At 39.1% G+C, this 27,703-nt stretch overlaps 1 protein-coding gene across 1 annotated transcript in view; it reads right to left on the reverse strand.

Annotated features, from left to right (window-relative positions):
- The window catches only part of CES5A (carboxylesterase 5A), a 111,985-nt gene extending 84,585 nt beyond the window's left edge, over window positions 1–27,400 (reverse strand). Inside the window, 3 exon segments of the mRNA XM_064383084.1 lie at window positions 21,679–21,760; window positions 21,762–21,796; window positions 27,355–27,400. Of these exon segments, the coding sequence (XP_064239154.1) occupies window positions 21,679–21,760; window positions 21,762–21,796; window positions 27,355–27,400 (163 nt within the window).
- Between the last annotated feature and the right edge of the window lie 303 nt (window positions 27,401–27,703).

Raw genomic sequence — 27,703 nt, forward strand, 5'->3', positions numbered from 1 at the left:
GAATAAGACAAGGATGCCCATTTGCGCCACTTTTATTCAGTATATTACTGAAAGCCCTGGATGAGTAATTAGGCAAGAGAAAGAAATAAAGGGCATTCCAACTAGAAAGAAGTCAAATTATCCTTATCACAGATGACATGGTCTTATACTTAGAAAAATCTAAAGAATGCACCAAAAACGATTAGAACAGATAAACAAATTCGGTAAAGTTGCAGGATACAAAATCAACATACAAAAATCAGTAGCAATTACATATGCCAGTAGCAAACAATATGAAAAAGAGATCAAGAAAGCAATTCCATTTACATTAGCTACAAAGAATATAAAATATCTAGTAATCAATGTAATCAAATAAGTGAAAAATCTACACAAAAAAACTATAAAACACTAATGAAAGAAATTGAAGCAGACACACACAAAAAAGAAAGATATTCCATGCTCATGGATTTAACAAATTAATAGTGTTAAAATGACCATATTACTCAAAGCAATTTATAGATTCAATGCAATCCCTATCAAAATACCAATGATAGTCTTTACAGAAATAGGAAAAAAAATTCTAAAATGTATCTGGAACCACAGAAGACCCTTTCTAGACAAAGCAATCCTGATCAAAAAGAACAAAGCTGGAGGCATCATACTACCTGACTTCAAAATTTATTTCAAAGTGATTGTAACCAAATCAGTGTGCTGCTGGCATAAGAACAGACACATACACCAATGGAACAGAGTAGGGAACACAGATACAAATTAAACACATTTAAAAAACAATGAATGATGCTGGAAAAACTGGATATCTACATGCAGAAGAATGAAACTAGACCTCTATCACTTACCATATACAAAAATCAAATCAAAATGGATTAAAGACTTAAACCTAAGACCTGAACCTTTGAAACTACTGGAGGAAAACACTGAAGAAACTCTGCAGGACATTGGTCTGGGCAAAGATTTTTTGTGTAAGACCTCAAAAGCACAAGCAACCAAAGCAAAGATAGACAAATAGAATTAGATTAGTTAAAAAGCTTCTGCACAGCAAAAGAAATGATCAGCAAAGTGAAGAGACAACACACAGCATGAGAAAATGTTTGTAAACTCTCAACTGACAACAGATTAATAATCAGAATATATGAGGAGCTTGAACAATTCAATAGCAAATAAACAATCCAAATAAAAAATAGGCAAATGATCTGAGCAGACATTTCCAAAAGAAGACACACAAATGGCCAACAAGTATATGAAAAACAATGTTCAACATCAGTAATCATCAGAGAAATGCAAATCAAAACAACAATGAGATACCATATCACTCCAGTTAAAATGGCTTTTATCAAAAAGACAGGCAAAAATGGATACTGGCAAGAATGCAGAGAAAGGAGAACTCTCGTACACTGTTGGTGGAAATGTAAATTAGCACAGCCATTATGGAGAATAATTTGGAGTTTCCTCAAAAAACTAAAAATAAAACTACCATATGACTCAGCAATTCAACTACTGGGTATATATCCAAAACAAAGCAAATCAATATGTCCAAAAAAAATCTACACTCCCATATTTATTGCAGCAGTATTTACAACAGTCAAAATAAAGAATCAACTAAACTGCCCATCAATGAATAAATGGATAAAGAAAATAAATGGATAAAGAAAAAATATATATATATCTTATTTTCTTATTGTATATATACATATGTATCTTATTGTATATATACATATGTATCTATGTATCATAGATATATATAGATATATAGATATATCTATATACATATAGATACATGTATATATTCACACATGTATATATATACACACACACAATGGAATATTTTTCAGCCATAAGAAAGAATAAAATCTTGTCATTTGCAGCAGCATGGAGAGAACTGGACATCATTATGTCAAGTGAAATAATCCAAGCACAGAAAGACAAATATCACATGTGAAATGGGACTTAATCAAACTGAAAAGCTTCTATACAACAGGAGAAATAATCAGCAGTATAAATAGACAACCTAAAGAATAGGAGAAAATATTTCCAAACTATACATCTGACAAGGGACTAATATCTAGAATCCACAAGAAACTCAAACAAATCACTCATATGTGGGAGATAAACAAGGCAGGTAATGGTAGAGAGGAGAAGAAGAATGAAGAGAAGTTGATTAATGGGTACAAATACATGGTTTGATAGAAGAAGTAAGACCTAGTGTTAGCTAGATCACTAGGTGACTGTAGTTTATAACATTCTATCACACATTTCTAAATAGCAAGAAGATATGAATTGTAATGGTTCTAGAATAAAGAAAAAAATATTTAAGGTGATGGGTATGCCAGGTACAATGATTTGATCCTTACAAATTATATGAATATATTAAACTATCACAAGTACCCTAAAACTATGTACATCTTTATGTATAATTTTTTTAAAGAATAGAAAAAAAGGAATACATCTGTTCATTGTCCTTCAACTAAGTATGAAGGGACTGCAATAAAAGTGTGGAAAATGGAATTAAAAGATAAAAATTAAAAATATGAACTTTATTTCTCAACGTAAGCTGCATCAAGTTCAAGACATTTTTATAAGCAATGATGTCAGCCATTTGGTCCATCCCTGAAGAACTGAGGGTCCTTGCAACTTAACCATGTCAATGAAGTCACTTTTACATTATTAACTGAAGAAAAATGAGTGCCCTTTACAAATTTTTTAAGATTAGTAAATAAAATAAGTCAGAAGAGGCCAAATTAGAACTTTAAGGTAAATGCCTCCTGGTTTCTCATCAAAACTCTGGCAAAATTACCATTGTTTAATGAGAGAAATGAGCAGGAACATTGTCATGCTGGAGAAGGACTCTCTGGTGAAGCTCTTCTGAGCATTTTTGCTAAAGCTTTAGCTTTCTCTAAACATTACCATAATAAGTAGATGTTATTGTTCTTTGGCTTTCAAGAAAGTCAACATGCAAACTGTTGTGAGAAGCCCGAAAAACTGTTGCCATGACCTTTGCTCTTGACCAGTCTGCTTTTGCTTTGACTCAACCACATCCACCTCTTGGTAGCTATTGCTTTGATGGTACGTTGTCTTTAGGATTGTACTGGTAAAAAGCCATGAAGGTGGAAGGGTGGGAGGGGGATAAGGGACAAAAAACATCCCCTATTGTGTATAATGTACCAGTTCGGGTGACAGCTACCCTAAAAACCCAGACATCATCACTATACGTTCATTCATGTAATCAAAAACCACTTGTACCCCTAAAGCTATTGAAATTTGTTTAAAAGATGCTCAACCTTCATCTTAATAAGAAGTAAACATCAATTTTTAAGAAATAAAATAAAATTTCCATTGAGACTCTGCTCTTGCCTATAGCTGATCTGGGTGCAACAGTTTTGACACCCAATGTAAAGTTTCCTCAACTTTTTTCAGTCGGAGTTTGGTAAGCTAAACCAGTTGAGATGTCTATGGTGTTGGCTGTTGATTCTGCTGTCAATCATTAGCCCTCTTCAATGCCTTTCCCCATCCCCTGCTTTCTGATATGCTTCCGACCTGACCTTGTCTTGGCAACCCTATCTGTGTCCCCAGGACTCAGAGGTCCCATGTGACTCTGACCTCACATCATGGGAAGGTCTTCTAGCCTGTGTCCAAGGTCCTAGATGAATGTCCAGTCCATCTGGACATCTGGTCCTTCCCAGCTGCAGCCTGCAGATGCTTCCCACTCTCCCGGGAAAATAGCTCCCCAACAGCCTCGCCAAGGGAGGTGGGCACTTGGCTCACAAGCCTGGCTGGCAGTCACACAGAGCATCCCCCTTGCACCCCTTCCTCAGAATCCTCAGAAGAGGGGGGAGCATCATGTCTGCCTGTACATCCCCCTCTGCCACATTCAGACAATCTCGTCGCATCTCTCATGTGCACCCCATCCCCATGACTCCCTACATCCACACTGGCCCCTATGAGCCTCCACATCCACAGACTCAAGTCATCGCTTCAAAATCAGAGTGCTTCCAAATTAGGGCCAGGCCCAAAATTTATGGAACCAACCTAAATACTCAGCAATCAAGATAAATACTATTTTCATACACTATTATTAAATGAATGCAAAATATGTCCATGATGAACAAAATAGCAAAAATTTACATGAAGACAGAATCTGACAGGGCGTAGATTGGGTTGAAGAAAGTGAGGTTGAGTCATGAAAGTGTAGGATTAAATGCTGTCTTTATTGAAAATGTTGGTATTTTGCCCACAATTGAATTTTTTTGTATTACTTTGAAATTTTCTAAAATATCACAGAAATATACTATCTTAAATACTGATTTTTGGCCCCCACTTCAGTTCTGAGGCTGAAGTGAGAACCTTGCTCTCCTGACCTTAATTTCAGTTCTGTAAAGTCCAGTTGTGGTCCCCTCACCATCCTCCTTGGCCCCAGCAGTGGCTCCCTGATATTGTCAAGATATGGGCAAAACTCTATGTTGTCTAGGTCCTCATGGTTGTTTGGGTATCTGTCCACCTCTTTGTTCCAATCACTAATGGTCAGATGGAACACATCCATGTAGCCATAAGGATTGTTAGAATATTGAAAATACTTCCTCATCTCAAGCACACCTACACCAAATGTCCCCTGACATCCTCCCTCCTCCTGCAGGACCGTCAGAAACCCCCACAATTCAGCAACCAAAGGACCAATGCCTGACCAACTTAATTCGCTAGGCTCTGCCCATGCAGTATTTTCAATAGTCCCCTGTCCAGCTTCATCCTTTGCCAGCCTCCTCTCCCTGCTCCAGCCACACCAGCCTTTGCCCTGTCTCTCTGAATATGCTGTTCCCTCTGCTGTTCCCCTCTCTGCCCAGTTATCTCTGACTCATCCTTCAGATCTCCCCCAAGTGTCACTACTGCAAGGAGTTATCACAAGAGAGGGTCTATTATAAAAGCCAGTTTGGTTCTGTTTTTTGCACTCCTTAGCCATGTGATGCCCTATGCCACCTTGGGACTCTGCAGAGAGTCCCCACCAGCTAGAAGGCCCTCACCAGATGCAGCACCTTGATTTTGGACTTCCCAGCCTCCAGAACTGTCACAGGCTTTTCTGACTTCCTTTTGAATGGTTCTCTTCATGCTGTGTGCTACTTCTGTGGTTCTAATCACAGTTGTAATTTTACATTGTTTGTGTAATTTTTTTTTTAGATAAGTTTTCCAGTGCTAAACTGTAGGCTTCATGAAAATAGAGAAACTGGGCCTGTCTTTCTTTTATCTCCAGTGCCTATCAAAGTACTGATACATAGACACACACTAGGTCTGTTCCCTTGAGAAGGGGATTAGAGGAGATGCATAAGAGCCATTTATAGAATATGACTTAAGTCAGACAAACAAAATACATCCTACTTCAAGATCATGGTGCCTGAAATCACACCACCAGTATGATTCTGTAAGGTTGGGTATTTTTGGTGAATTACCAGATTAAGCCCAAAGCCCCATTTTCCATATGGAGAAATCAAGGATCAGGGAGATGAAATGAGTTATCCTAGGCCATACAGTAATTAGTGACAGAACCAGGGTTCTTGACTCCTATTCCTTCACACAAAGCATATTCCAGTGCTTTTCCCACTCCACCCTCTGCTACTCTCTCTTCATCCCAGGAATTACTTCCAATGTCCAAAGTTCTCTACTGTAAATATTATTCCTTCTCATTCCCTTTCTACAGTCTTCTGCAGTCTATTAGTAATGGAGTTGAGAGCCATGGAGAAGAGAAATCTATGCAGCCAATGAGGAACAGAGGTAAGAGCCTTTAACCAAAGATCCTCCACCTCACCATGATACCCAGAAGGAATTAGCCTAAGTCTGTTCTGCTACAAAACACTTGAACTCAGTCAGTGACAACCTACTGAGGCAAGGTCAAGTGCAATCTTCTTAGAGTGACATGACAGGTCTTGGGTGATCTGGCCCTTGCTCTATCTCCACCCCATCTCTTACTGTTGCAACTCATATCCCACATTGCTGTCATTCTGGACTGGCCTTAACCCTATTTTCACCCCTCTGATCCTTTATGCATGGCACTTCTACTTTCTAAAAGACCCTTCTCTTAATCTATCAGGCTAACTAACAGCCCTCAGTCCTTTTGAGGCCTGCCTCATGCATCCCCTTTTCCAGGAAGCTCTTCTAACCTTCCCTCAAATTAGGTTAGACTGGGTTGCAAGCCCACTGCACCATGACTCCTGGTCTCTCACTATTCAACCATGAGATTCCTGAGGACAGAGACCTTGCCTTGGGCACTGCTGTACCTCTCATGATGAATTATGTGATGCTTATGAAGTATCTACCATGTGTTAAAATGCATACCAGACACTGGCTGCCATGGTGAGTGTCTGCCCCCTCTGAAACTCATGTTGAAACCCAATCACCAATGTCACATTATGAAGAGGTGGAACTTTCAAGAGGTGATTGGGTCATGAGGGCTATGCCTTCATAAATGGATTAATCCACTCAAGGATTAATGGATAAAACTGATTGATGGGTTATCACAGGAGTGGGTTGGTTATCACAAGAGTGTGTCTATTATAAAAGCCAGTTTTGTTCTCTCTCATGCAATTCCTATCCATGTGATGTCCTGTGCCACCTCAGGACTCTGCAGAGTCTCCACCAGCAAGAAGGGCCTCACCAGATGCAACCCCTTGATTTTGAACTTCCCAGCCTTCAAAATTGAAAGAAATAAATTTGTTTTTTTAAATAAATGACCCAGTCTCAGGTATTCAGTTATAACAACAGAAAATAGACTAAGACACTGGTGATATAATGATGAATAGAGGTCTCTCTTCTTGTGGAGTTTACTTTCCAGTGGGTGAGACAGAGGGTAAATATGTTAGTTAGTTAAGTAGTTAGTTCATGTGTTCATTCATTTAATTATAAATTGTTATTAGTGTTTAAAATAAATAGTGTGTAATGACAGAAAATAATGGGGAGGGGAGGGTGGGCAACACCGGATAGAGTCATCAGAGAGGCCTCTCCGAACAGATGAGATCTAGGTTGAGACCTGAAGTATAGAAAGGAGCCAGCCATGAGACCAACCCAGCAGAGGAAATGCACAGGCAAATATCCTGAAAAGAAAGAGCTTGTTGAGTCTGAGGCAGAGTAAAAAAGGCTCAATGAGCTGGGGGCTGATGAGATGAGGTTCAAGAGGAAGGCAGGAGTCATATCACACATCAACTCACATAAGTGCAACAAGAAGCCATTAAAGAACTTTGATCTGGCTGTGAAGAATGAATTTGGGGGATACAAAGGTAGGAGTAGGGACATTAATTAGATGACTATTCTTGAAATATCTGGGCACCCCATGGCCCAGTCGAGTTGACACATAAAAATTAATCATCACATTCATCTTAGAATACCATTTCTTCTCCTTCCATATATCAAAAGTCAAGCCATCCTTCAAGGCCCAGTAAAGAACCACCTCTTCCTCGAAGTCTTCCACCACACTCCTTTTCCCTCTGAGTTCTACATCATTTTTAAACTTTACTTATAGTCAACCTCAGAGTCCCTCTGGGTAGATGTCTGTGTGTAACTTCTTTGCCAGTGCATTCTTCCATGAACTCTTCTGATGATGTTTCATTGATTAATGCTTTTATTGGCTTATTCTTTCTTCCATGCATACTCCATCTAGCCCTTCTGGCAATGCATACAATATGAGAGATAGGCATGCCTTCCAACTGTCTCATCATAAAGTTATAAGAAATAGAAGTTAATAAACAGGAAGCAACATATAAAAATATTGAGTCAAAGAGATGACACACAAATCTGAAATTTCCATTGCCAAAATTCCAATCTGTAAATGGGTCTTTCACGGTCACCAAAGTAGGGAGCCCATGAGCCCATGTTCTCAGGCCTGCCTTCCTCCTGACTTCAGTTCAGCATTCTCTGATGTGGTGCTTCAGTTGTCACTCCTCCTTGGAGCCTCTGTCACCTCCAGTCTTCCCAGCACTCCAGTAAGCATGCTGTTATTTCCAGACCACCCTCAGCAGCATGCCTAACTTCCCATGATACCTAGAAATCTACTTTCCATGTCTCAAAGAATTAACAGAAGACAAATAATTCATGGAGAGACCTGGGGTTTGCCTTGCACGATGCCATCTTTGCAGCTCTGCAATCCCACATCTTCTCCTCCTGTGTGTGTTTGTATGAAGCACTTTCTGGAAAATCCATTTGAGAATCCTCTAGGATCTCTGTGCAGTCAGATAAGTCCCCTCCCACACCCTTCTGGCCATGATGCTCTTTATATCAAAGCACCTACAAGCTGGAAAGTAGGGTCATCCTATGGTGTATTTTTTTTATTGGACTCAAGCATACATTGGGTTTCCCCAGCTGGCCCCTAAGTCTGAGGGCCAGTTCTTAGTCCTATCATTTTTTGTGTCTCCCTGACTTTTAGTAGTAGGTGCTCCTCTAATCCCTGCTAATCATTGAGTGATACCAATCCAGATCAGAGAATTAGCTAATTCAGTGGACGGATGCTTTTTAAGAGTAGATATTAGGCTGCTGGAGACTTCCAACAGCCAAAACAGTTTTTATTTTAGGTGACAGAGGTCACTTAAAGCTGAGGAGCCCTTTAATGAGGAAAACATTTTTTAAGCATCCATTAAATATAAAGTATTGTACTGTAACATTTACTGATTGCTTACCATGTGTAAGGCATCATCTCATATGCTTCATATATATCCATACATATTAAACAATTTAATCCTGAAAACAACTCTAATGAGGAAGCATTATAATTATACTTCCTTGACAGATGAGGAAACTGAGGCATGCAGCTGTTAAGTACAGCAGCAAATGGCCTGCAGGAGACGAGGCAGATACATGACACTATTACAAAGAGCAGAGTAAGACAAATACCACAAGAAAAGAAAACAGAGTAGAGTTCTCTCACCTGGAATTTCCATGTGTGCTTTGCCTACCTGGAGAGCATGACATGTCCTTCAAGACCCAACTAAAGATCTGTGCATTTTAGTAAAGGCGTCTACAGCTCCTGCCCCCAGCAGAGCTGACTGCACCCTTCATTGCCCCCTCCTGCTGAGACATAGCATTGGCCCAGCCCCAATCACCCTACATGATGACTCCTTCCATATCTTCCTCCCTCATTGGGCCATGAGCTCTCCTGGAGGGCAGGGACAGATTGTGCTTCAAGGCCTTTTCAGCACCAGCCCTTGTTGATGATACAGCAGTAAGGCAGGCTTACCTGAATGCCTCCATCCTGAAGTGGCATGTGACTTCCACTCACATTCCACTGCCCACAGCAAGCAGCATGTTTCTGGTTGCATTTCACACTTCAGACTTTGCCTGGTGAAACTTGCTATGCAAAAAAAAAAAAACAAAAAAAACACCACCATGGGGATGGGGACTGACAGTTGGATGAGTGACAAACAGGTGGAGGATGGCCAAGCCAAGGCACATTATATTCACACCTGGGACCCCTGCAAAGAGGCACTTCAGGAAATGTAGGAAAGCCATAAGTGAGGTCTGGATGGTGTGGGCTGTGGTGAGAGCCTTTGGGACACAGAAGAAGGAACCCACGCTGAAGCATAATTCGTCTTGTTATGTTAATTCCCCACCTGACCTTGGACAGAACGCTTTTCAAAAAGGGTCCTCTTTCTCTCCATTGGAAAAATATTAGGCTACAAGCTTACTGTCTCATAGTTCAGATTCCATGCTCTTGACAACCATGCCAGGCACCTGTCTCATCTATGTGCCAAAAATGATATCTACCCCCTAGTTTAGGATCCTGAGGAATTTTAGCAAATTTGCCAAATACTATAGGGAAATAGATAATTTTCCTTTCCCGTCTTTAAATATCATCTTTTTTTCTACAAACAATTTTCTCCTTTTTGAATATTGAGTTCCAAGAGTGAATAAGCTATAACATCTCCAAGTTTCCAGAAATGTAGATTTCGTGGAGCGAGGGAAAGAAGGAATGAACCATCTTTTCCCCGTCGTCACAGGAAGCTGCAGCACATTTCTAAAGTAAGATGGGCTTCTAATTATTAAAAATAAACCCTGGCCTACAGCCTGATTTGCACATTAATGTAGCCAGCAGATGCAGACTTGCAAACATGCTCTCTGGCTCCATACTGAGACCCAGCTTCTCTGCCCACTTGTCATGCTGAGATTCTCTAGGGACAACCATTTCTGTTTGGAGAACCATGAAATCAGCTAATTGCTCTCTCAAGGAAGGGGATTGTGCCCTGGGGCTTAAGGGGGCAATGGGTCCCTAGGATCTGACAGAGGAAGTTAAGGAGAATGAAAGGAAACTTAAGATAGGTAGATATGTATTAATACTCTTTTAATATTAAGTAGCAGAAACACCAACTGGCTAATGCAGAGGAAGTTGGTGGCAGGGGTTGTTACTGTTTTGTTTTGTTTTGTTTTGTTCATGTACCTGAAAAGTCTAGAATGTGGGAGATGACTACTAGCTTCAGGAATGACTGGATCTATGTATTTAAGCAAGCTCATTAGGAGTTTGTCTTTCTCTTTCTTAGCTCACTTTCCTCAATGTGCCCTTTTACTCTCAGGCAAACTCTTCTCAAGTTGTGACAAGATTTCATCCCTGTAAATAAATAACCCCAGTGAAGAGAAATTCTGTTTCCTACTAGTTCCCACAAAAGTCTCAGAAATAACCCTTGCACAATTTAAATCACATGCTCATTCCTCAACCAATCATTGCAGCCCTGAGATAGAATACATTAACTGGTCAGATCAGAGCACATGGAAGCAGGGTTGAGGTCCACCCCACTCACATCTCATGAACTGAGAGTACAAAGAGGTAGTTCCACAAAGAAAAAACAACTTTAAAACCTCACTATTCTGAGGACTCTGTATAGTAAATATTAACAGGTAGATAGGGAAGTAAGACCAGAACTCAAAGTACCATTGAATGTTGTGAATTCTTTTTTCCCCTCTGTTTTACGAGGACCAGAACATGACATGGCCTGATACCCTGACGTGGTCATTAATATGAATAGAGAGCTCTAGGAGACACTCTATAGTTCTGGGACAAAAAGTAGGAAAGGGAACTCATACTCTCATATAGGAATGAACTGAAAAACACCATCAACATGTAAGACCTTACTGACATTTACGGAATACCCTCATCCAACAAAAGCAGCATACAATTTTTTTTCAAGTGCATATTAAATATTCGCCAAGATAGATCATGATCCTGAGTCAAAAAACAAGCTTTAACCAATTTAAAATAATTGAAATTATACAAATTATGTTCTCAAACTATAATGGAATTAAACTGGAAACTAATAAGAGAAAAACAAGAGGAAAATATCTAAATGCTAACATATTAAGCAACACACTTCTAAGTAATTCATAGGTCAAAAAAGAAGTCTCAAGAAATATGAGAAAATATATGAACTGAATGAAAATAAAAATACAGCCTATCAAAATTTGCAAGTTGCATCTAAAATTAAGTATTTAGATAAAAATTTATAGTATCAAATCCTTATGTTGGTTAAAAAAGAAAAAAAGAAAAAGATCTCAAAACAGTCATCTAAGTTTCTACCACAAGAAACTAGAAAAAGAAGAGTAAAACAAAACCAAAGTAACCAGGAGAAAGAAAGCAGTAAAAGTAATGCAGAATCAATGAAATTGAAACAGAAAGACTATAGAGAAACTTAATCAAGCCAAAGGTGTTTTTTTAATAATTGAAGAAATTAAAATGTTTCTAGCAAGACTGACAGAGAAAAAAGAGAGAAGATACAAATTATTAATATCAGGAATGAAAGAGATATAGATCCTGTGGCCATTAAAAAATAAGGAAACACTACAAACAATACATATAAATTAAAAAACTTAGATAAAATAGAACAATTCTTGGAAAACCACAAAAAAACAAAACTCATCCAAGATGAAATGAATTAACTACCTAAATAGTCCTATAAATATTAAAGAAATTGAATCTATCTTTAAAAACCTTCCCAAAAAAAAGTCATTTCCAGGCCAGATACCTTTACTGGAAAATTCTACAAAATATTTAAAGAAGAAAAAAGCATTAATTCTACACAATTTCTTTCAGAAAATAGAAGTGAAGGAAGCATATACCCACTCACTTCATGAAGCCAGTATACCAAAAATAGTAACAAACAAAAAACTGCAGACTAATATCCTTTGTAAACATAAAAGCAAAATTTCTCAACAAAGTAATAGCAACCAAATTTTAAAAAACACACACACAACCAAGTGGAATTTATAGCAGAAAATAAGGCTAATTCAATATTTAAAAAGCAATCAATGTAATCTACTATAATAAAATTTTTAAAGGCAAAATACATCATCATATGTAATCCAGAAAATGGATTTGACAAAATGCAACAATTCATGATGAAAACGCTCCATAAACTTGAGATAGAAGAAAACATCCTCAGTCTGATAAAGAACAAATGTAAAAAGCCTATGGCTAACATTCTACTTAATAGAAAATTGTGAATGTTTTTCTTATCAGATTGGGAGCAAGGCATGGATGAATTCTCCCTGCTTCTTTTTAATATTGTACAGGAAGTCCTAGCTATTTGCAATAAGCAGAGAAAAGAATCAAAAAGCATACAGATAGAAAAGAAGAAATAAAACCTTCTATTTGTAGATGACATAGCTTTCTATACAGAAAGTACCGAGGAATCTATAAAAGCTTCTAAAACTAATACATGAGTTTAGCAAGATTGCAAGGCAAACCATATAATCAATCATATTGCTATATATTAGCAATGTATAATTGGAAAACAAAATTTTAAAACAATGTCGTTCACAATACCCCTCCAAAAAATGAAATACTTATATAAAATCTGTATGCTGAAAACTATACAAAATGCTTATGAAAGAAGTTAAAGAAGACCTCAATAAATGGAGAGATATACCATGTTCATGGATTGCAAAACTCACCATAGTTAAAATGTCAGTTCTTCCCAAAATGATCTACAGATTTAACACCATTCCAATAAAAATCCCAGGAGGATTTTAAAAAAATATTGACAAGTTGACTTTCAAATATATAAGGACATGGAAAAGAGCTAAAATAGTCAAAACGATTTTGAAAAAAGAATTACAAAGTTGGAGCATTTACACTACCTGATTGTAAGATTTCCTACAAAGCTTCAGTAATCCAGATAGTGTGGTGTCAGCAAAAGGACAGGCACAAAGATAGCATAAGCGAGTTTCTTGAGGTGATCAAATTGTTTTATATTCTGATTGTGGTAGTGGTTGCACAAACCTATACCTGAATTCAAAGTCATAGAACTGTACATCCTTCCAAAAGTCAATGTTACTATCTTATATTTTTAAAATAAAAAAATTTTTAGACCTTTTAATTGAAAAATAAAATTTCCAAGGTGTTAAGTCAGTTCACTGGGGAAAAGAAAATGTTTTTAACAAAAAGTACTGAAACAATTGTTTATCCATATGGAAATAAATGCACTTCAACTCTATCTTCATTCCATACACAAACATAATTTAAGACAGATCATAGACTTAAGCATAAAAGTGAAAACCATAAAGCTTCTAAATAAAACACAAAAGAATATTTTTGCATTCTTAGATTAGACAAAGATTTCTTAGGACATTAAAAAGCACTAAGCATAATGAAAGCAATAGATAACTTGAACTTAAATTTTTAAAATCCCTGCTTATGAAAAGACATCATTAAGAAAATGAATAGGAAAAAAAATAGTAGAGAGGTTTTTGCCACATTCATGTCTGACAAACGACTTGTGTATAATGTATAAAGAATTCCTCCTACAAATCAACAATAAAATGACAAGCTAATTTTTTTAAACTGGGCAAATAACTTAAAAGATACTTCACAGAGGAAGATATACATATAGCTAATGAGAAAGGGTACTTAACATCAGTGCAAATTTTAACTACAATGAGATACTGTTCTATGCTCACTAGAATGACTACTCTAACAATACAAGATGTGGAACCTATGCACTGTCTGGAACTCTGCTGTGTCACTGTTGGGAATCGTATAACCATTTGGATATCTGTTCAGCAGCTTCTACTAAAGTTACACATGCATGTATTGTATGCTTCAACATTCCACTCCTATTTCAACAGAAATAGGTTCATATGTGCACTTAAACTGTGGAAGAGCATGCTAATTGCAGTCTTAATCATAATATCAAAACTGGAAATAACTCAATTGTTTTCAATAGTAAAATAGATAAACAAATAGTGGTATGTCCATACAATAAAATACTATTCAGCAGCAGTAAAGGAAAAAATAACCTGGATGAATCTCAAAAGCATTACAGTGGGCAACGGAAGCCAGGCACATAATAGTACATACTGGTCCAGTTTGTTCATGTCAAGTTCCAGAACACACAAAACTAAGCAAAGGTGATAGAAATCAGAACAGTGGTTGCCTGCAGGCTTGGAAGGTTGGCTACAAATGAGTCCAAGGGAACTTCCTGGAGGGATGTCAATACTTTGTATCTTGTTTTGGATAATGGCTTCACAGCTGATTACAATTTTCCAAGCTTATGAAATTAAACATTTTAGAGTTGTGCATTTCTATTACACATAAATTTTTACCTCAATTTAGTTAAAGAAAAAAATATTTATAAATGTAGCACTTGACTTTCTACAAACCACTTTCACACCCATTCCCCTATTCCTTCCATGTGATCTTCTCATCGACCCTAGGCAGTAGGAAGATCAGGATTATTGTAAGAATGAATAATCTATGAGAGAGCAGAATGAAGAAATGACTCCCAAGGTCACACACAGAGCAAGCTCTTGCCAGAGCAGGGACTAAAGCCCAGGTGTTAGGACTCCACAGCCAGTGCTCCTTATACAATGCCTTACTTTTTTTTTTTTTTTTTTTTGAGACGGAGTTTCACTCTTGTTACCCAGGCTGGAGTGCATTGGCGCGATCTCGGCTCACCGCAACCTTCACCCCCTGGGTTCAGGCAATTCTCCTGCCTCAGCCTCCTGAGTAGCTGGGATTACAGGCACGTGCCACCGTGCCCAGCTAATTTTTTGTATTTTTAGTAGAGACGGGGTTTCACCATGTTGACCAGGATGGTCTCGATCTCTTGACCTTGTGATCCACCCGCCTCAGCCTCCCAAAGTGCTGGGATTACAGGCGTGAGCCACCGCGCCTGGCCCAATGCTTTACTTTTAAATGTGCTCTCCCTTTCTCTCAGGCATTGCAGAGATCTCCAGGGGCACAGTAGATGTCAGCTTCCTCAATTCTCACCACATTAATCTCTTTTGCATATTCAAATTCTGCCTAAGATTTCATTGAAAAGTGAATTACTGATATTACAGATGCTAAAACAAACATATATATCAAGTGGCTTCTCTTTTCCTTTGCATATCTTTGTGGTATAATTTGGGAGATATTAGAGATACTGCCCTCTCCAGCTACCCCATGCTAATACTCCACCCTCAGCCACACTCAAAGTGAATTTTTCGTCCTGCCTTTAAATCTCAATCTCATTCATCATCACCAATTTTCACTCTGGGCCAAAAACAGTTATATCTGTTTGAAACAGTGCAGGCTCCAAGCACCAGCTGTTATACCAGAGTACATAGAACTGAAAAGACAGGCTGGAGAGGAAGGGCTTTAAGCACAGTGTGATGTCAGCCTAGTCATTCCCCCTCTCCGAAACTCAGTTTTCCCATCTTTCATACAAGGGATCTGTACCAGATAAGCTTTAACTGAGTATACTGTAAGAGGATCACCAATGATACTGAAGCTATGACTATACAGACTACGAAGAATTAGGTTTCGATTCTTAGTCCCAATGGCAGACTTAAAGCCAGGAGAACTTTGATTCCTAAAAGTTGATAACTGAACGATTCTCCCAATAGAGATTCCCATTCGTATATTAATCTCATCCAAAGACATCCTCCACTCATGAACCATCCCCTCAGTGGGCCTCAAAACAGATGCAATCCCCAGATGCTTAGATCAAACTACCTTGACCGCTACGTGACCAGGCCTTTACTACAGACAATAGTAAAGAGCTGGAGGGGCAGTATTCATCTTCTTCTGAAACCTCCCCTGTGAGTATTATCAGCCAAGATATCTCACCTGAAGATTCTCTTTCCAGAGAAAAGCTGCAAGTCATTGAGCTGAAGGGGACTCACCTCCATGCAGAGAAGTGGCCAAGACCTCCAGGATTAATCATCTTCCATTCCCTGTTCAAGGAGACTCTAAAGGACCTGACGACCTCTCTGTATTACTTCTGGGCTAAGAAATTGTACTGTGAAGACTTGGGCCCCAGTCCTGGTTCCATCAATAACTGATAATACGACTCTGGACAAGACCTCTCTCCTTTAGGGACTTGTCGCCTCACCATAAAATGGAGTTAATGGCCCCTGACAACCTCCTGGATTGTTGAGAAGATCTAATGAAGTAAAAGGTAAGAACATGCCTTGAACAGAATAAACTTTCTACCACCAATGGGGGCTCTCATCTTTTGGGAGACGGAAGCCAGAGGCATCCTCTAGTCCCTGCGGTGCGGACCAGTCTTTTTTCCCCATGCCTGTGCAGTGCCACTCGGACCACTAGATGGCGATAGCTGTCACTTGCCAATTCTGGAAAAAAGGGTGTGGGAGAGCCAGGGGCCCGCCAGCTTTACAAAAACTAGGCCAACGCCAGCTCGTTACATCACTTCTGATCCAAGCAGCCAGTTCAGTCTGGATTTTTCCTTATTGCAGGCGACAATGCAAAAAACTTCCAGGCTCCTGCGCATTTCAATGCTAATTGTTCGGCCTGAAACCAGTCTTTAACTCCCAGGGATTGGTCCTGCAGGCTCTGTCCCATCTTCCCTGGGTACAGGCTTCTCTACCTAGGTTCTCCTACCGCCGTCTCCAGCTACTTCATGCTAATACCCCATCCTCAGCCACACTCGAAGTGAATTTCTCATCCTGCCTTTAAATCTCAATCTCATTCATCAGGCACTTATTGATACCTACTTGTGTGCAAAGGCCTGCACCAGGGGCCATGCTGGAGTAAGTGGGACCCAGACCCTGCCCTCAAGGGAAAGAAGGGGGCCAGAGACTACATGAGCTCATATCCGCCTCTGCTTCTCACTTGCTATATGCGTGATTTGAACCAGTCACTCAAGTTTTCTCTTCTTCAATTTTCTTCATTTTAAAGTGGGGTTAATAATAGGCTTGTTTTGTTTATTAAATGAGTTCATACTGGCCAGTTCTTTGACTTGGAAGGGGGTCTAGCACTTCATAAGCAATAATCACTTATCGAGCACCTACTAGGGGCAGGTGTATTATCTGATTTAATAGCCATATTAATGGCTCAGAAAAATTAAGCCATTTGCACAAGGTTGTTCGGTGAACCAAAAGTAAAGTTAGCATTTGAACCTGGTCTGTCTGACTCCTGGAGCGCTGCCTTCAGCTGTTCTTACAGAAAGTGAGCAGCTAAACGAATGTTTCGAGGGACCTGCAGACGACACTACCAGTTCCAGTACCAGCAGCACAGCTGCAAATTGGGCATCCTAAACCTGCCATTCGGGTCTCAGTGATCTTGTGCTGGATTTAGCTCTAGCACTAACTGGGGCTCTGTGATCTGGGAAAAGACCCCTCCTTGGGACTCAATTTATTCACCTATAAAACAAGACAGCTTGACAGATCAGTATTTTCCACACATGTCTACTTGTCAAAATCAACTGGGGTCTTTCTTGAAAGTATGGAATTTTGGACTCCATTTCAGATCTGCTAAAATAGAATCTCCAGAGGAAGGGTCTGCAGATCTATTTTTAACAAATGATTCAGAGGATTCTTAGGATCAGCAAAGTTAGGAAAGCATCCTAGGACCAGATGATCTTAGCAATTCTCCCAGCTCCTACTATCACTCAATCCGGCTCTTGATCTGCCTCCCTACAGACCCATCATGAACACTGCAGTCCCTCTCCCTATGCCCCAGGATTTGAGCCCCCTGAGCAGTTCCCCACCCTGCATGGATTTGAGAGCTCCTTCCTTCCTGTGAGGCACTTAGGTTCTTAAGGGAGCTAAAGCTATTTAAATAATGAATGGAATTTACAGTAGCAATTGGAATTCACTTAAGCAATAAAAACAACGTTTGCAGTAAAGTCTCCTTAAAAATCTTTTCATCGGGTTAGAAGGAAGATAAAGTAACTTCTCCCTTGACTTTCCTAACATGCAAATCAGGATATTTTGACAAGACTCAATTCTAAATTTCTGCAATGTCCATTTGGAAGGTGTAATGTTCGCTGTCAGAATAACAGTGCCCTGCTGCCCCAGTCTGATATACCCAGAAGCCGTAGGTCGAACCACATTTCAGGCCAAGGGCAGCTCCTGTGTCCTGGTGGGGAGACTTTTGAAAACAAAATGGGAAAGAAGCCAGCCCCAGCTCCATTCTACCAGCTCATACTATAAATCATAAATCCTCTCGATCCTTGTTCTTCCTGTTTGCAGAGTCATCAAATGGCACGACTGCGCAATATTGGCTGCCCATTTTCCCCTCTTTCTGTTGCAGTCTCTCAGTTCTTACAAGCAGTTGATCTCACTAACCTGAAACAGACCTGAAATTCTCACTGTTAGGCCATGCCCTTGGGCTAAGGGAATGTTTTCTGGAAGAGTATGTACCTTGAACTGAGTTTTGGAAGACTGGTGTATTAGCTCCTGCCATAATAATGCCACATAACAAAGCACCCCAGTACTCAGTGCTTATGGCATTCAGTTATTCCCACTAATACATATATGGGTTAGCTGGGGCAGCTCTGCTGATCTCACCTGAGCTGGGCTGAGTTTGGCTCTGGCCTTGAGTTTGATCCAGGTACTCCAGGTATCTCTCAGTTCTTCTAGGACCCACTGGGCTAGCCAAGACATGTTTCTCATTGTGATGGAAGAAGCCCAAGAGGGCAAACTCACCACTCAAGTTTATTTCAAGCTGCTGCTGACTTCACATCTGCTCATATCCCATTGACCAGAGCAAAGGGCAATGACATACAATCTGCCCAATGTGAGGCCAAAGCAAGTCACAGGACACAGAAAAGGCATGGGAAGGTTAAAATGGGAAGAAAGTCAAGCACTTGGGGCCACTCCCTGCAGGTGGGATGACACAGGGGAGGAATCCTAGAGAAGCTGGAGCTGGGCTTCATTTGGAATTCACTTAAGCAGTAGAAACACGGTGGCAGTAATGTCACACCAGGTTGTTTGCATTAAACAAATCACAATTTTGGCAAAAGATCAGATGGAGAAGAGATACTGAGTGACCATTTGTCCCACCCCCTCAGCTTCCTGATAGACTGATAGGGTAAAGGGGCTTATGGAAGGTCATTAGGCAAGTAAGAGGCGGAAGGAGGAATATTATCTGTGCTTAAGCAATTTTCCCATCTGAGATGGGAACAGTCAGGGAATTAAAATTTCATTTATTTGACAAACATTTATTTAACATCAACTCTGTGCTGAGCAGTCTTCTGGATGTTAGGAATATAGAAGTGAACAAAGCACTTCTCATAAAAGCTTTCATTCTGCTTTGGGGAGAAACAGACTAAATAAACAAGGAAATCTATTACATGGTGATAAGTGCTATGGGAAAAAATAAACATGGTTTAGTGCCAAAGTTAGGATTGTAGGGAGAGGAGGTTAGTGTCATTAATTGGGTGGTGAAGGAAGATAAGAGGACATTTGAAATGGAAGTTGAAGGAAGTGAGGGGAGGAGCCATGAAGCTATCCGGCCATTTTCAGCAGGGAGAACTTCAAGTAGGTCAGGAAAAAGCTTGGCATGGACTGGCGTGAGCAAGGAAGAAGTAGTGGAAGGAAAGGTCAGCAGGACGGCAGGGGAGGGCCAGGTCATAAAAGAGCCTTGAGGGCCATGGAAGGCCTAGGAGTTTTGATTAAAATGAGATGGAAAATATTGGAGAACTTTAAACCAAGGAGACACATGAATGGACTTTGGTTTTAAAAGATCCTTTTGACTGCTGTGTTGAGAATAGATTGTACGGGCTAAGAGTTTGGAAGCTGAGAGCTTGATTAAGTGGTCTAAACCAAAAAAAAAGTGATGTCAATCAATTTAAAGGCTGATTTTGCCCAAGTTGAGGGCATGCCTGGGATAAAGAGACACAAGCCACAATAGGATCTGTGGCTCATACTTTTCCCAAGGAGGATTTTAAGGGCTTCAATATTTAACAGGGAAAATATGGGCAGGCAGGGAAAAGAGGGGAAAAAAAAGAGGGAGGATATGGTTACATTTTTATGAGGCTTTGATTAGCACTCACTGAATCCACATGTTGTATATGAAAAGGAGGGGGCAGAGGAACAGTCAATTATGTATTCGTCTCGCGCTCAGTAAATCTGCACTTTACATAAGATACAGTAAATACAGAGTACAGAAAGAAGTCGAATATAAATGCATCTCAGGGTAGGTGGTGGAAGGGAGGGGTACAATTTCTAGTCTCCTCTTGTCCTGAGCCTTAAAGATAAGCTGTTACTTTACATTGTCAGGGTGAGGGAGGCCCCCTGGGGAGAATGTGGACTTCTATCTTGTAGCTATCTATTTAGGAACAAAAGGAAAGGCAAGTTTTTGGCATGACTTGGTTTCCAGGATTAACTTTTCCTTTGACATGCTGAGTGGGGGGTCCTGAGATTTTATTTTTCCTTTCACAGTGGCAATTGCTGTAATCTAAGCTAGGGATGGTGATGGTGGCTGGGACCCAGGGGTTGGCATTCCAGGTGGTAAGAAAGGGTCAGATTCAGGATTTTGGATGGTAAAGCTGAGCGGATTCCCTGATGAATTTAATTAATGTGGTGTTAGAGTTTGAGGTCAGAAATGACTCTAAGATTTTTGTCTTGATTGACTGAATAGACGTATTACCATTTTCTGAGTTGGGGAAGCTGCAGAAGGAGAGATTTGGGTGGGCAAATCAAAATGCATGTGTAAGGGGCCGTTGCCTCCCCATACTTTCTGGCTGGCCATATGTAGCTCCTTTCCCCATTTCCCAGGGCAGGTTGAAGGGTTTCTGTAGCCAAATATAGCTACAATGGTACTTTGCTCTGCTACATGTAGTAACTTTCAGTAAATGCTTGATCATAGTTTGGGATCCACAGGAAGCAGACCCTGAGATGAAGTTTAGCAGGCATGAGGTTCATTAGGGAGTTGACCTTGGGGTCAACACCAGTGGAATGAAGGGGAGGAGGCAGATTGGGAAGAGGGAGACAGTGAGCTGCAATGCATTGTCAGGGAAGCATGGGGAGTTCTGAAGATAAGGTGAGCCTTCAGAACTGCCTGAGTTGGGGCAGAAGGCTGAGAAAGAGGGCTACTGACCACCAGGGGCAAAGCCATTCTTTTATCTGAGGCAATCCCCAAAGGGGAGAAAGGGGAAATGTGTCCTTCATTCCTAGAAGTAGATCTAGGTGGCATATCACAATGCCCACCACATCCCCTCATGCCAGACACAAAGAAACAGGCTGATTTCTTTATGTCCATCTCTTCTCCTGCACTAATAATTCATGGCTAATCAGCAAATGAGAAACCCATCTGAGTTCACAAGCTTTCCAACCAGAGGTGAGGCAGAATAAGAACATCTTAACATTGGAAATAAACACAAAGGGAATTCCCGGCGGAAAAATGCTGCTAATGGAACTATGGACTGTGAGTGCGGTGCAGCTGTTGGCCAGACTCAAAGGGCAGACTCAACCCTGGTAACTCCCAGTCAAACTACTCACCCTCATCTTTGGAACTGTGGTTTAAAACATCAGTCTTCAATACATACAAAGTGGAAGAGGTTGGATAAAAACAGTGAACCAGGGCACAATCTCCGTATTCCCCTTCTTATCCTAAACTCTTAGAAAAAAAGGAATAATAACAATAATAAACATTGATGATAATAATATAAATAAAATGCAATATAACCAATACAGCATATAAATAAGAATATAACAACATATAATAATAAAAATTCATAGCAGTATGGAAAAAAAAGAAGGGGTACCCGAGTGGAAGAAAAAGTTAGGAACGGCTGAAAGGAGAAAGGCAGATGGAGAAGACCGAAGAAGGAAACCGCATCCCAACAGCGCAAAGGAGAGACCTGCTATAAGAAATGGAGGAGCACCCGCGTCCAAGGCAGCAGGAGCACCCAAGGATGATTGATGGGATGCTTGGTTGGGGTTCTGAAGAAAATCAACCTCATGAAAGAAGAGCCCCAAATTTAACCATCCGAAGAACTAAACTGGACATGAAGAACTAAATTGAACAAACTGAAGAACTAAATGCCCATGGAAAGAATTAATAGAATCAATAGGAAAATACTTTACAAAAGTCTAATTAATATTCTCATGCAAGGGAATGTGGCACACATACAAAATTATCAGATGAATATCTTGGAAATTACAAACTCGGGTATTGAAATTTTAAAAAATCAATATATGAGCCAAATATCAAAATAGGTAAAAACTAAGAGAAAATTACTAAACTGGAAGATTCAACCAAGGACTTTTCCCAGAAACAGAACACAGAAGGAAACATAGATGGAAGTTAAGAAAAAACTAAAGAGAAATGGAGAATGAATCCAACAGTATAAAAATCCATTTAATCAGAAAATGGGAATAAGAGGAATGAAGGAGGAGAAATAATTAAAAGGCAGAGAGAAAAAAAAGAATGTAAGTTTTTAGATTGAAAAAAAGAAGTCTTTAGATTGAAAGGGTCTATCAACTGCCGAGTAAGTTAAATAAAAAGACTCACACTTAAACATTTTTGGAAAAATTTACAAGGAAAAAGAGAAAGTTTCTCCAAGAAACAAAACAGATTAATCAACGTTGGCTGCCATAGCAAAATACCACAGACTGGGGAGTTTAAACAACAGAAATTTAAATTCTCACAGTTCTGGAGGACGGGAAAGAAAGAGAGTAATAGGAGAAAGTGAGCAGGAAAGAAATATAAGTTTTTAATATTTTTTGCTGGGAGGATCTAGGAAGTGATTGACTCTAAATATTAATATGTCTCTTAAAATGCTTCAATGCATCAATCTATGGGTTAGCAATATAAAATAGGATGAATAATTTCAAACCATTGTAGAAGAAAAAATGAAATGAAAAGTTATTCAAATGGAAAATCTTAGATTTAGAAACTAACATCCAGATACATGCTGCTTGTAAAATACACCTAAAGCAAAATGACACAGAGAGGTGAAAAATAAAATAATGAAAATAGCTATGTTGTGCAAATTCTAAGAAAAAGAAAGCCAAGTTGTGATAATATCAAACAAAATAGAACTCACGGCAAAGAACAATGAAAGGAAGTAGGGGAATGGAGTATCTATGTTGATAAAATATAACGTCAATAGAGAAGATACCTCAGCCATAAACTTTTATGTACCCAATAACTTAGCTTCAATACAGAAAGCAAAAACTAAATAATATACAAGGAGAAAGTGTTAATCTACAATCATGGTAAGAGACCTTGTTATTCAGCTCTCAGAAATCACCAGATCAAGTAGCTGTGGATCAGGGACAGTTAGAGAAGATCTGAAGAACATACATATGATAATTTTAAAGTGAGAACATCAATGTTAAGAAAAAGAGACTTCATTATTTTCAGTCATACATGAAACATTAAAAAAAAATTATTCACGTAGTAGACCACAAAGGAAACCTTAACAAACTTCATTAGAAAGGAGTCTGACAGGTTACTTTCTGGGACAAAATGTAAGAAAACTAGAAATTAATAACAAAAAAATGGCTAAACAATTCTATGCACCTGAGCATGCTAAATACTTTTAAAAAATTCTACATTAGCAAAGAAAAAAATGTACTATTTAGAAATGAATACAAGAAGAGGCCATATATCAAAAACCTGAGGTAGATACCTAACTCATGAAAATTTATAGTCTCGAATAAAGTTATTAGAAACAAGGAAAAAAGTAAAAGCAAAGTCAATAAACTCTTTAATTCAAGAAGTTAGAGAAAAGCAAAATAAACTCAATGAAATTAGAGGAAGATATTAATAAAGATAAAAAGCAAAAACTAATTAACTAGAACACAAAAAAATCAATAATATAGATCAATAAAACTAAAAGCTGTTTCTTTGAAAATATCAGTAAATTAGACTGAAAGTGAGAATAGAGGGAGTAATGGTGATAAAAACAAACAACATTAAGACTGAGAAAAGAGACATAATATACAAAGCACATTTTAAATTAATGAGAATTTAGACCAAAACATTTCAAAATCTAAATGAATGAATAATTTCCTGGGAAACAATAAATCACAAAAATTGGTTCAAGAAGAAAATCATGGAAGACCAATAATCATAAAAAATTGAAATAATAATTTGAGATCTACTCCCAATAAAGTGCACCAAAATGAGAAAGTTTATGGTCAAGTTCTAGCAGACATTCAAAAGATCCATAATCCCATGTGATATACTATGCAAAGCATGGAAAAAGATAAAAATTACTCTAAGTCATTCCATGTGGCTATCATAACCTAATACCAAAAGTGGGCAAGGAAACATAGATGAAAGAAATAAGTCAATATTACTTATGAGCAAAGATACAAAAATTCTATCTAAAGTATTAGAAAGTAAAAACTAGTAAGATATTAGGAGCAAAAAATGTAAGAAGAGTCCAACATTAGAAAGCAAGTAATGTTCCTCACTAGAGTAAAATCATCTCAACAGATAATCTCAACTGATGCTAAAATTTAATACGATTTAACACTCATTTCTGACTAAAACTAACAAATTCAACTTGTAGTGTTTTATACCATAGACCCAGAGTGTATATCATAGTTAATATCAGAAACAATTCCTTTAAAATCAGAAACCAGGTAAAGATGTCTCTAATCACTACTACTTTTCAATATTGCCTTGTGAGCTTACCCATAAAGACAAAAGAAGAAAATAAGAAACGTAACTCTGAAGAGAAAGAGACAAAACTGTTAGTATTTTCAGTCAATATAACCATCTATCAGAAAAATCCACAAGAAGCAAATGGAATCAAATATGAGTTGATAAGTTGATCAGACATAAAATCAACACACAAAATTAATAATTTTCATGTACTACAGCAATAACTATGTAGAATATATATTTTTTATAACCCTAGTCACAAAAGGAAAAAAAAACCTGAAAAATATCTCAGACAAATTTCATAAAAAATGTCAGCAGAAGTGGTCTAAAGACTTAGGATGTGAAGGGAAACCTGATTGTGATATTACTAGGTGGAGTAGAGCTTAAATACCTGGTTTCGTTTGCTGGTTTTGGTTTTTAGTTTTTCTTATTATTTTGCTTCAAATGGTATTTTCTTTTAAAATTTTTAATTACTATGGGTACATAGTAGATGTATATATTTATGGGGTACACGTAATGTTTTAATGTAGCCATGCAATGTGTAATGATCACTTCAGGGTAATTGGGGTGTTCATCACCTCAGGCATCTATCAGTTATTTGTGTTAGGAACATTCCAATACTACTCTTTTAGTTATTTCTAAATACACAATAAATTATTGTTGACGGTAGTCAGCCTGTTGTGCTATCAAATACTACCACCAATTCCTTCTATCTAACTATATGTTTGCACCCATTAATCATCCCCACTTTGCCCCCTGCTCCCCACTTCCCAGGCCAGCCTCTCGTAACCATCATTCTACTCCATCTCCATGAGTTCAATTGTTTTAATTTGTAGCTCCCACATGTGAGTGAGAACATTCAAAATGTGTCTTTCAATACCTGTTTTTTAGGTTCTATTTCCCTTCCAGTAGAACCAAGCTCAGACAGTAAAGGCCAGAATCAAACACTTGCCTGTTGATCCATATGTGCCAGGCTTTGCAGGTTCTCTATTTTATTAGCAATTAAGAAAGTATCTTTTCAGGAAACAGAATGAGAGCACGCATTTTTGGAAGTGAAGGGAAGGGAGCAGAAAGAAAGTTTGAGGAACATGGAAAACAAAGCCTGCAGACATCCTAAAACTTCTCATAGTCGGTCCTTATCGAGGTGAAGCTCAGGAGTGGGAGAGGAGAGAGGTCTCTCCCCCTACACATGCCCCAGAAATCCATGGTGGCCAAACAGATGGTGCACAACATTTTTAAACCACTTTTAACACAGTAACTTTTTTTTGCCTGCTTGCTCTTTATTCCTTTAGTCAAAAGTCTTACCAGCTGTCACCATCTCAAGGAAAATGTCAGGGGCTGGTGGCTGCCTGTGCCTCTCTTCAGCTTGGTGGGGGAGAGAGGTGTGGAACCTCAGCCAGCTAGAGTCCTGGCTGTGGAACTGCTGAAGTGGCCAAGGGTAGGGGAAAGGCCCCTCACAAAAATGAACCCACCAGGGAGGCTCACAGCCAATCTCTTCCACATACCATCCCTTCCAGGACTAAGCATAAATACTTTCCAAAGTACTTTCCCTAGGTTCTTGTCTCCTCCAGACACCCTGAGACAAATATTATTCCCATTGCAAGGAGAGAGCAATGGCAAAGCCCGGCGTCTGGCTCTGCAATCTACCACCTGTGGGTTCTTAGAAAAGTCCCTTTTCTTCTCTGGACCTTAGCTTCTTCACAGGCACAATGAAATTGTCCAAATGTCCTCCAAAGTTGCTTCCAGCTCTAAAGCTCTGATGCATTGTCTAATACCAGTTAGACATCCCTGATCCTCCTTTCTGAATGACGGTTCTGGCTGCTGCTTCCCTGACCCCTTCCTTCTGCTCCAGGGAGAGCTCACTATACACCAAGGAAATTAGAACCTGAGAACAGCAATAGGCTACCAAAGTCACTTCCTTAATTTTTTTTTTTCTTTCTTCTTCAAACACCAATAAATTTTTTAGATGGAAGCCAAGTAGGGCTGTTGGTTTCCCGTTGAATAAAAAAAAAAAAAATTGATGAGTAATTTGCTGAAACTAATCCTCTCCATCTTTTAAAAATCACACATTTAAACTGATTTAAAGAGACCTTTAAAGATGCATTTAAATTTTCTTTCCTCTTTGTTTAACTATATAATTGTTTTCACTCACAGTAATATTCTCTCAGAGGTGTATGCTTGATTTATCTAATAAATCTTTCTCCACATTTGAAATCATCCATTAGCAATAAGGAGCTTGACACTCCATTATCCACAATAAATTTCACTACCATTAAATCGCCAAATACTGCATGGAGGAAAGGAGATACCAGGATGGCCTCTCTAAGACAGGGTAGAATCAGAGCTCAGCATAGAGCCTGCTACGAGCCTGTCTCTCAGTTCCTTATGCCAGCCCTGGGTTCTCCTGGCAGTCAAGGTATCTATCTACCCTACCGTGGGGGCTGACCCAGAGAGACAAAGTTGGGTAGGTTAATTTGCATCTACTCTAAGACTCATCTCTCTCATTCCAGTGGGTTTGGGCTGGGGTCCAGGCAGTAGCAGCCTGTGGCTAGTACCCACCTTTAGGCCATGGCATGGAGCAGCACAAACAAGAACAGCCATCAGCCTCCCCCTTGGTCCTAACACAAAACCTCAGCATCCCAGCTGGCCTTGACACAGAGCCCCAGTCCTCTTGCACATCATATACATGGAACAGCTGATGAAGAAAAGTCAAATGAGTTCACCAGTTTCTTCCACCGTTGCCAGCTGGCTGCATTCTCAGGGGACACTGAAGCTCAGCTTACAAGCTGATGACGTCTCTGCTCACCACCAACTGGCAGCTCCTGCGTGGAGAGAAAGAAAGAAATCATTGACTGGGAGGACCTCAGAATCAGAGCTGAAAGAAACCTCAGAAGCCATTGATTC

Source organism: Aotus nancymaae, unplaced genomic scaffold, assembly GCF_030222135.1.
Source record: "Aotus nancymaae isolate 86718 unplaced genomic scaffold, 86718_ANA_hifiasm-v0.15.2.pri h1tg000030l, whole genome shotgun sequence".
NCBI classification, from domain to species: Eukaryota; Metazoa; Chordata; class Mammalia; order Primates; family Aotidae; genus Aotus; species Aotus nancymaae.